The sequence below is a fragment of the Vigna radiata genome, unplaced genomic scaffold (genome assembly GCF_000741045.1).
Source record: "Vigna radiata var. radiata cultivar VC1973A unplaced genomic scaffold, Vradiata_ver6 scaffold_208, whole genome shotgun sequence".
Classification (NCBI taxonomy): domain Eukaryota; kingdom Viridiplantae; phylum Streptophyta; class Magnoliopsida; order Fabales; family Fabaceae; genus Vigna; species Vigna radiata.
The window spans coordinates 179659-190532 of record NW_014542845.1 but is presented as its reverse complement, the minus strand read 5'-3'; the positions used below and the strand labels follow the sequence as shown (position 1 = coordinate 190532).

General features: G+C 32.6%; 1 protein-coding gene across 1 annotated transcript; it reads left to right on the top strand.

The window, feature by feature from the left end:
* The first annotated feature begins 602 nt into the window (after positions 1–602).
* LOC106780767 (protein POOR HOMOLOGOUS SYNAPSIS 1) lies at positions 603–3871 on the top strand. Its single transcript, XM_014669074.2, has 8 exons — positions 603–891; positions 1055–1171; positions 1793–1858; positions 1981–2087; positions 2558–2757; positions 2843–2889; positions 3055–3082; positions 3377–3871. The coding sequence occupies exons 1-8, from the start codon at positions 643–645 to the stop codon at positions 3433–3435; spliced, it is 873 nt and encodes a 290-aa protein (XP_014524560.2). The 5' UTR covers positions 603–642; the 3' UTR covers positions 3436–3871.
* The last annotated feature ends 7003 nt before the right edge of the window (positions 3872–10874 follow it).

The following is a 10874-nucleotide window of genomic DNA, read 5'->3' as shown; positions in this document are numbered from 1 at the left end:
TTTTTTTTTTTAGTTTTGAAATTGAAAATTATTAAAATACCCTTAACCTTAAAACTTAGAATCCATGATATATAAGAGTATTTTTGTCTATTAAAACCCGATACGCATTGCTAAAATGCACTAACCGAAAAAACAGCGTACACGCGTTAGCAAATCCACTCATATATATATATATATATATATATATATATATATATATATATATATATATATATATATATATTTGTTTATTGATTTTTAAAAAAATGTTTACAAAGAAGTAAAGTTTCGCATTTTATTTCAAAATATAAATTTTGAAACTCTAACTTTCATTATTATTATTATTATAATCATTATTATATAGAATTGTATGCCAAGTTGTGCTTTTTATTTGCACCACATGTATTTGAGTTAGCTAAATTAGAAATTAATCTAACTTAATTTACAATTGATCCGAAAATTTTTCACACACGGCATAAATCAAATACAATTCAAATAGAAAAATAATTATATTTACACCAGTGTGTAACTAATTTAAAATTAAATTTATCAACATTTTAATATTTTTTAAATAATGAATTAGAAGGCCCGAGAAGCATATATATAACTGTACATAAATTAAAACTAACAAAAAAGTCGAGAGAGCGCATTTGAAAAGGGAAAATGGCGGGCACCGTGGCAGTGATTGAGCAATCGGTGAAGAAGGTGAGAGACGAGTGGGAGATATGCTTTGCTCGCTTCATCCCCTATCCCTCCCTCCCTTCCTCTTCCGATCTCATTCCTCTCCCTCCTCGCCTCCGCAACCTCCCTCCCCGCGGCACCTGGATCTCCTCCTCCTCCGTCGCCTTCCTCCGCCTCTCCTCTCACCTCTCCAACCTCCTCCTCACTATCTCCTTCAACGCCGCTCTCCTCGTCAGTTCCTCCACTCGAACCTTCTTATAATTCCATCTCTTCAATGTTTAATAACCGTTTCTATTGCGTTTTCTTCATTAATAATAACCTTTGTTCGTTCCTTTTTCGGACGACAACGGCTTCACTTTGAATGTGAACTCACTGTGTTTGAATAATGTGGCAGGAAGAGCACTACGTCTCCAAGCTGCATTTTACGTGGCCTCAGGTGTCGTGCGTTTCTGGATACCCTGCCAGGGGCATCAGAACCGTGCTAGTTAGCTACAGAGATCCCCTAGGCGAGGCATGATTCTTTTATATCTATCGCAAATTGATTTATAAGATTTTTCATCCAACACGACAACTACTAAAATTGCTTAATTCAAAATCAGCTTTGAATTCAGAATCAATTCTTCGATGTAAGAAACTTGCGAACATTAGCCTAAAATCACATTAGACCCTGTTGCATTGTAAATGAAGCATGCTTGGAGTGAAGCTGCAACAGTAGCTTATAAGATTTTGTTAATTGGACGTGCAATTTAGTTAGAAACTAAAGTCAGCGATGAAAAATTTAAGCGCACTATTAGTTCATATTTCGACGTGATTTTGGATAACTCAACATGTAAAATGCACTGAATTAAATTATACCTGTCGTGTAGAAATAGAATGTTTTTTCTCTGGATTGCATAACAGGACACCTGTTAATTCCCTCTGTGACTTGTGTAAACTTTGGAGATATACGATAACTCTATGACGTCTCCTTCAATATGTTGATTTATCATTTATGTAAGATCAGTAGCTGTCTCGTGGTGGTTGGGTTGATAGGGTGTGAGTGAATGTGATACTATTATGTGGAGTTTTACCTGGCTAAATTGATTAATGGACAGTTAATGCAAGTTTTACACAGTTAATTTTGCTCTGTCAGATTCAAAAGTTTGCTATGCGGTTTCCATCAATCTATGAAGCAGAGTCATTTATCGGTGTTTTAAAGGTAATGGTTGCCTATCATAATTTATAATCGCTTTTCACCAAAATATCCGCAATCTTGGGGCTGAACTTCTTCTAAGACCACGTTCTCCCTTGTCAATTCTTGATGATTGTGTTGCTTCGTAGGAGATTCTGAAAGGTGACAAGGACCCAGAACCTTTGAATACCGACTTTGGTTCTGAAATTTCATCGCAGTCAGAGTTTATGTCAACAAACGAACACTCCTATAGTAGGTATAAAAGAGTTTGCGTGATTGGATAAATAGGAGGATGTAACTGAGTTCTTAGGCCTTGATAGATTGTTAAATAACCTTTCACTGATCTGTTTTCTGTTCTGCCACATTTATCTAGATTAGATATCTGTTCTCATTACTTATATTGAGGTATTAGTTGACTTAGCATGTTTAGAGGAAACTTCTCTATAAACACTTTCAGGGGAGAAAAATCAAAAGTTGAAGTTAAATTAACTTGTTCATAAATTAAATTAAGCTTATGCATCAGTTAAAAATCAAATTTTGAAGAAGCCAACAGAAAATAACTTTACAAATTAACTTATTCATATGTTTTGACTTTATTGAGAAACTGATTTCCTTTTATCTTTTTATATTTTTCTCTTAGAAGTAGTTATGGAGACGTTTCTTCAAACAAACCCTGAATTATGTTGGAGATTTTGAACGAATACTGAGACTTTGTTTTATTTGTAGAGGTTGTGAAGAACTGAGCTTCATGACTCCGGCTGACAATTACATTCCACAATTGCCAATATTTGTGAATAATGAGGTGGGGCAACCTTCAGGAGCCGAAGTAAAGGGAAACACACCCTGTCACAACTTTGAAGGCGTGCTCCCAGCCTTGCCACCCAGTTTTTCCTCACTACTAATGGATTGCTCTCAGAACAACCTGGGTTTGTGAACCTTTTTGTTTTGACCTAATATTTGTTTTTATTTCTATCACAACCTATTTCATTTGAATAAAACCATACGTTGCAGCTCAACCAACTGTTTCGGAGGAAATTGAGCTCAAATCCCAAATTGTGGTACATATTTTTGAATTTTGGCAAAGATATTACTGGTTGATTCTTTAATTAACACAATCACGTTGTGATGCTCATTATAATTTAAGTTTTCTCTAAGATGCAAATATTTTGAGGGTGCAACTTCTCTACCACTGACATGATGTTTTTTTTATCTCTTTAACGTAGAGATATATGGAAGATTCTTCCTTCCAAGGTAGGAATCCTTTTTTCTTATTGCATATTAGTCTCTTAAGTTGGATAACCATGATGTGCCGTTTTATTTATTTTGTTCATTGTTTCCCTTTCTCCATTCCCCGGGCAGAATCCGAAAGGAAAATTCTGAAAGTTTTTATTTTTGTTTGGTTTGAACATTGATCGTTTGATGCACCTCGTATAATCGGATGCTTTAGTTATGCTATTTAAGCTTAGGTATTTATTAGTAGTAGAGGTGATGCACGGTCTTCCAAATTGTGTCCAAGAGATTCCTGACCCATTTTCTTGTCATTAGATATGTTGATTAAGGTGGAGAAAGTTATCAGCGAATTGGGGGGTGATATGTCCATTTAGCTTACCAGCCCAGGGAATTGAAAATGACTAACGAGCAGCTTAGCATCTCTCCCTGCTTACTGCACCTGAACCATGAAGACCTTCACCACACATTGCCCAACAACTGTACAGCGGACTTCTTTACAGTGAGGCCAAATTTTGTCTTGGTGTCTTTTATTGTTCAACAAACAGCTACATCAGATGAAAGGTAATGCATGATAAATCAGTGTTTAGCTAGTGAAACCGTATCAAGTGGTTTCTGTTTAAGAAACCTTAGTTAAAACAATGATCTCAGAGTAATTGTAATCTGGTATAGTACAAATATATTAACAATGTGCTTCTCTCAATTATGGCACAATATGATATTGAGTCTGGCAAAATCCAGTCATTACAACCCTGTTTTGAATTATGGGCTAAATTCATTTAGAAGTTCACCAGTACAAAATTTTCAAGTTATTCTCAGCTCACTGTCACTCTAACCATGTGGTTGAGTTGAATATTTATTTTAGAACAAAAGGGAACATCAGCTGCTACAGATTTTGCTAGGATTAAGAGAGTGAAGAGACAGAAAACTAATCATTTGGAAAGTCAAACACCGAGTAAACAGAGAATAACAGCTAAATTCTTTAACAGGTTACAAAAGAAGGTATTGATCATCAAGTCAGTTAGTCCACGTAGTAAAAAGATAAAATTTAGATCCAAAACTTTGGTAGTGTTTGTTACTTTATCATTAGAATCAAACTGAATTCAATAAGCAATTTTTTTATTATGCGAGTTAGTGAACTAACATTATAATTTTGATTGGAAAATAGTATAAATACTGTCTAAAGTATTTTACTTAAGTGTTTTTTTCATTGAAAGGTCATGTATAGACACTTAGCCCAATTAATAACCAGAAAGAAAAAGAATCCAGATATAACAGGTGATACGAGGAAAAATAGTAAGTTTTATTCAGGTGTGCGATATATACAAGAGTGTTTATTATGTATCGCCACTAACACAACAATAAAAAGTTAGATGAAAAACAGAGAGTTTGTGAATAAATATATTATTTTAATATCCATTTTATATACTTGAGTGGTTTTAATAATTTTCTTTATTTTCATTCTTTTCTGCTGTTCTTTTTCTCCTATTTTCTCATTTTTATTCTCTATCCAAATAAAACCTTAAATTAGCTCTCAAATATTCATTGTAATTTTTTAAGTAAATTATTTGAAATCTCAATCACCACAATTTCAGCATAAATATATCAGCATGCTTTGGCAGAGATGCAGTCATGGAAAAAAACTGTAAATTAGAGAACGAAAGAAACCAAAGAGGCGTGAAATTTTTAGGAAATAAGAAAGCTATGAAAACGAGGTACACATCTCGATTTTCATTGCTAATTCTCATGTATAATATTTTAAAAAAAATAATACTTAAATGACTTTAGCTCTTTCTTAAGGCGATCTGTTCAATGCAATATAATATATAGCCTATTCATAGGTGTATCATTTAAAGTTTCCAACAAAAGATAACAGTTAATAAGTTGCAGCAATATCTTTCCGCATAGTATGCATCTTAGGTAGCATGGTTTGTCTTTTTCCCTGCGTTGCTATTTTCAGAGATGATTGTGGTTGATTTTTGGTTTGTTGGCTTTGTCTGTAACTCGGGCATCTGCTCGTAGTCAACAGTTACTATGCCACATTATATAAGCAGAGAGAGAGGGGAGATTCATTTTTCTCATTGTTATTATTTCTATATAAAAAATAGTAATCAAACTAAATAATAATTTTATTTTATGATTATACTTTTTGTTAACTTCCTATATTATCCAAATTTGAAAGATGAATATTATAATGCCATGAATAGTGGGACGATAAAAACGATCAATGATAAAAAAAAAATTATTTGAAGTTATTTACAACTAATTGAAATTTGTCTTTTGTAAATATGTCATTCATACTATACAATAAGAGTGAGAATTTCTAACATCCATTTAAATAGGTTAGGATGATTTAAACGTATATTCAAATAAGTTAAGGATGATGTAAACGTATTCAAATAAGTTACAATGATAAAATATCAACAATAAAAAAAAATAGTATTTGAAGGTGTCCAAATACTTAAGTCGGTTAAACATTATGTAAACACTTAATATTTGAAGTTGTTTATCGAAGATTTTGATTCCATATTTGTCCAATATTTGTATGATGAACTAAATCAACTAAATTTTTTTAAATGGATTATTTTTTAACCTAAATTAAAATATGTTGATGTGTAAGATTTTACAATTAAAACAAAATCAATATGTAATAGCTTATGTTAAGAATTAATTTCACAAGTGAATCAATTTAATGAATTCTATATTTCAATAAAAAATTTATGCATTTCTTTTCAATAATTATATTTTTGTTTTTATTTTTATTTTTTATAAAGAAAATGAAGAAGATGGAAATAAGTTCAAGAGAACACAAAAAATGTAACTTACGAAAAACTAAGTTAGCAATAATAAAAGAGAAACTAGTAAAGAAAATATATGAAAGCAGTGACGTAAATTATTGCATTTATCATTGGATTTGTCATTTCTTTTATATGCAGTATTTATAGAGTTTTTGAATTGTATCCATAATTTCTCATCTTATTTTGCATTTGAATAACATATTTATATATTTTTTTACAGCTAAACCAAAATATAAAATAACAAAAAAATTACATAAATTGTTAAAATTGTCCATATTGTGTCAAATGTGTCAATTTTCCCACATTTTCCACTAGTTATCACAACCAATGAACTATTTGTTATCCTTTGTTTACTTGAACAACCTTTATTTTGACCCTCTTCCTCAATCTCTTATGTCTCTATACATCCCTTCTTACATCATATCATTCCCTTTTGTAAGAAAAGAAAAACCTTATATCTCAAGTCAAGAGGAGGCGGGGGAATTGGATTAACCCTTTTAAATGATCTTTTCAAAATCTTTATAAGTTCTTTGCTTTCTTGAAATCAACAAACAAAAAGTAATGAATCAACAAAAGAGAAAGAGTAGAGAAAGATCAACACAAACAATCTATATTAGTTCATGTATCACAAGCCTACATCCAGTCCTACTTCAACAACCTTAGTTGAAGGGAATCCACTGTAATTGATTGAGTTATAGAAATACAGAGACATACCTCTCAAGCATTCCTCTCACCACTCAAAATCAATATAGCAATACAAGATATGAACAACCTCACTCTCTTACAACAACCGAGAACAATCACAACTCTTAACCTCCTGACAAACCTACACATGTACACAATCACAAATTGTTTATACAAAACTTGATCTCTTAGACACACTCCTCCGGTGTAGATTGAATCAGAACAGCTCTAGCACAAAATCTTGAAAGAATCTTGATGGGTAATCAACTAATGAAGCTTTGATTCTCCAAGAACGTTTCTTGAAAGCACCTGTAATCACAACTCAATGAGAATGTTAGTATTTGAAAATGATAACGTTTTCTTGTCTCTTGAAACAGGTTTCAAGTCACATATATATAGGATTTTCAAATCCCGTCGCATTATAATCGATTAGGATATTTATGTAATCTGTTATGGTTTTGTCTCCATTTTAAGAGATTATTATCCTATGCATGTAATCGATTATCTAAACACTTAAGTCAGTTATTGATTCATTTGAAAATTATAACATATCAGGCTATTAGTGAAAAAGATTAGACTAAGTTTTCTAATTTAATCGATTAACTAACATATGTAATCGATTATTCTAACACTTAAGCAAATTGTTTATCAAATTTCTATCCTTAACAAATTATCTCACTTATGAAATAGATTATGGTTTGCTCTCTGTTTTAATCTGTTATATACCTTGTATAATCGATAACTACAAAATAGTTTGCCCATGTTAAGCTTACTAAGTGATCTGGTTAAATCTCACAGATTATCTACCATGTTTAATCGATTTATTTCAACTAGAATTGAGATTATCTATATGTTTTACGTATGATTCATTCATAATTAATAAATTCACATATCAAGCATAATCATGATCAATAAAACATTTGTTGTGCCATTTGTTTGCAAAAAACTATTAAACCTTTCTATTGTTCATCATCAAAAACACATATATAAAGAGGTAGGTTTATGTTGAGGCAAATCGGCAAGTGTACCGAGTCGCACAAGTAATATAAAATGGTAAGACCAAGTATCGTATCCCAGAGGACTCTCGACGCTGAACAGTTGTGTGAAAACATGATTAATTCAGACTGAAAATAAAAGAGATCATGAATTTGTATTGCAAAAAGAATAAAATAAAGCAAAGTAAAAGTGATCAGTGGCAAAAGAGTACAAAGATGAATGAAGGTTGATTTATATGAGATGATTATGCTGTTGGGGTTTGACTTCACCAAGTTCCCTCTCATGTATATAAGAATTCTTCTTTTATTCATTAATGTCAATGTCCCTCACTAAATCACTTAAACCTGATCCCTCGGTAAATAAGCCTGTCCGTAATTACCAGTTCATACAATTCCTAGCATTCCTGGTAAAAAGATGTGAAGATCAAGAGGTTAAGACGACTAAGACTCATACCCTCATCCCTGAGCAATATAACCCTTAGGAGTAATTTAACAAGGACCTGAATTGAAAGGAACCTCTCGGCACTCATGCAACTCAAAGATCATGTTATTGTATAAGCAAGCAGTAAGAACAGATAAATTACTCTAACAATTAATGAAAAAAAACATATGAAATTAAGAATCAATTCAAATACATGAGAGTTTACAAGGTTACATCATTCCCCAACAACAAATGAAAATTAGTTCCCCATAGACATGGGGGAACTTATGAACAATGGAAGAAAAGAACAAATGAAAAGACTAAGAATTGGCTAGGAGTGTATTGCTATGCTCGCTTCTTCCAGGGATGCAAATCCTAGAGCCCCAGGATCTTTTAAATAATGCCAAACGCGTCCCAAAGTGCGGCCCGATCCAAAAGAATCAAATCAGAGCAGAATCAGGGTCTGATCCACGTGAAATCACGCTCAAGTGTCGCAGGGAGCTCGCCCATGCGTGAATCAAGGATTCTGTGAGGCTTGGGCGCTAGTTTTGGATGCCTGAGCTACGAGCGTCCGTTGCACGGGCGTTGGGTCCGTCGCCCGGGCGACCAGCGTTGATTTCCAGCTCGCTGATTTTCGCTCCCGTCGCCTGGGCTTCGGGTTTTCTCCCTCCTTGGTGCCTTTTTGACCCCTTTTGAGCTCCTTCTTCATGGATTTTCACTTCTTCTTCTAGTATTGCTTCATTCTCTGTTAAAACAAGGGGAATTTGTTAGAAAACTGTTAAAATCAACCTCAACTCTCTTATTCACACAATTTACTGAAAAAACATGAGTTCAAGCAAGTTTCTAAGTGAGAAAGGGTGCTTTTAGTATCAAAATCACATAGCAAATAACAGTGTTTTAATCTGTTATCAGTTTAGCTCCCTCTATCAATAATCTCTCACTTTTTTGATAATGACCAACAAGAAACATGTTTTCCAGTTACTCTCCCCCCCTTTGGGCATTACCAAAAAATGGCAGAACAAGCAACATGGAATTCGTATGTGCTAAAATAACATCAAAATCACTTAAAAACCATTTAAGAATATGATGCTCCCCCTATCACAAAGAGATATATCACTATGAAAGTGTGTGAGCAGTATATGAATGGTATCAAAGTATATTAGGCTCAATGTAACAATTCAAAATAGTATATCGGAGTTATTTAACTTGTATAAGAGAAATGATACTGATTTCACACTAATATAGCATATTAATGCAGCAGAAATGACAATAAGATACCAACTATTATGTAGTAGATAATATGACGAATGTGTTGCAAAACTGCAACAGAGATAAGAACACGTGATTTATCTAAAAAATATGCATATTTCACACTATATGATGGATTTCCAAGTGAATTTGTGCTATATACAACAAATGATATGTATTTCATGCTAAACATGTATATCATGATATTTTAAACTTGTCCAACAGTCCAAACATACAGTTATAAGCTCATAAAATCCATATTTTGTGACATAATCGATTACATTATTAATGTAACAGATTAATAATTTCAATACTGGTCATTTAACAGATTATGCCATCCATTTAATTTGTTAAAATTCACAGATATGGTTATAAACAATGTATATGATCATAGAACCTATTTTGATCACTTTATAACCTGCAAAAACATCTTTCTCAACATTATACAATATTAGTACACAATAATATGATATGAATCAACAATTGTATACTAAAATGTATGATTAATGAATGATAATGTAATAGTTGAGTACATGACCAATTGATGTATTAGATTCAACATTCAAAACATAATCATTCAATGTATTCATCCAAATCACAAATGTTAAGCATTATATTAACCATTCCATAACAACCATTGAGTTAGTCATGATAAGCATTATCAAACTCAGTTTTCACAACTTTTGAGCAATGAACATATATGCATACAATCATCCAATCAGAATTAAGAATCAAATCATATTTAAACAGTTTGGAGAAAAATCATATGATCAATCAAAATTAAGCATTGTTCAACAAACAAAGTATTCCAAAATAGAACTTTTCATAACAGTGAAGAACAATAAAAACAGAGTGTTCAAGCAAGAAAACCTTATGGCTTGAAATTATAGTTTTTTCAAAACATATTTAAACTAAATTAAGTCCCTAAGCAATATATCTTCATCACTTTCTTCTTCCTCTCCATTCTCATTTTCTTTATCATCTTGTTAAGACCACGGGAAGTGTACCGAATCGTTCAAGTAATAAATCATGGTAAGACCAGGTATCGTTTTCCCAAGAGACTCGTGTAAAACTAGTTAATTGCACGATCAATAACTCATTTAGACTCAAGAACAACTCGTCATTTAGGAATATGTGCAAAAAGATAAATTCACAAATAATTACAAGGTTGGTCTTTGGTATTGAAGGCACTTAGAAATGGAAAAGACTATAAATGTATGAAATGGCAATGTTAAGGTTAGTTTTCACCATTCACTCTTATGTATACCCAATTTCATCTCTTCTCCATCAATTTACTAAAGTCAATATACTAAAACACTCTAGCTCTAATCCCTTAGGTGAAAGAGTCTAGGTTTTCCTTATTAAAATCCAATCCCTTGGAAAATCTAATAGACAAACCCGCATTAATGAGTTAGGATCTTAAGACAACATGAGAATCATCTTACATCCCTAGAACCAATGAACCATAAGGACTCTTGTTACAGTTCTGGGTTCCATATTATGTCCCCATAACTAATGAAACCCCAAAATCAAGTCATGGTCGTCCCCATTACATGCAAGCTTTAAGATTAGAAACAAGAATCTAGCAATTGATAGAAAAGGCACACACACACACACACGCACACACACACACACACACACACACACACACACACACACACACACACACA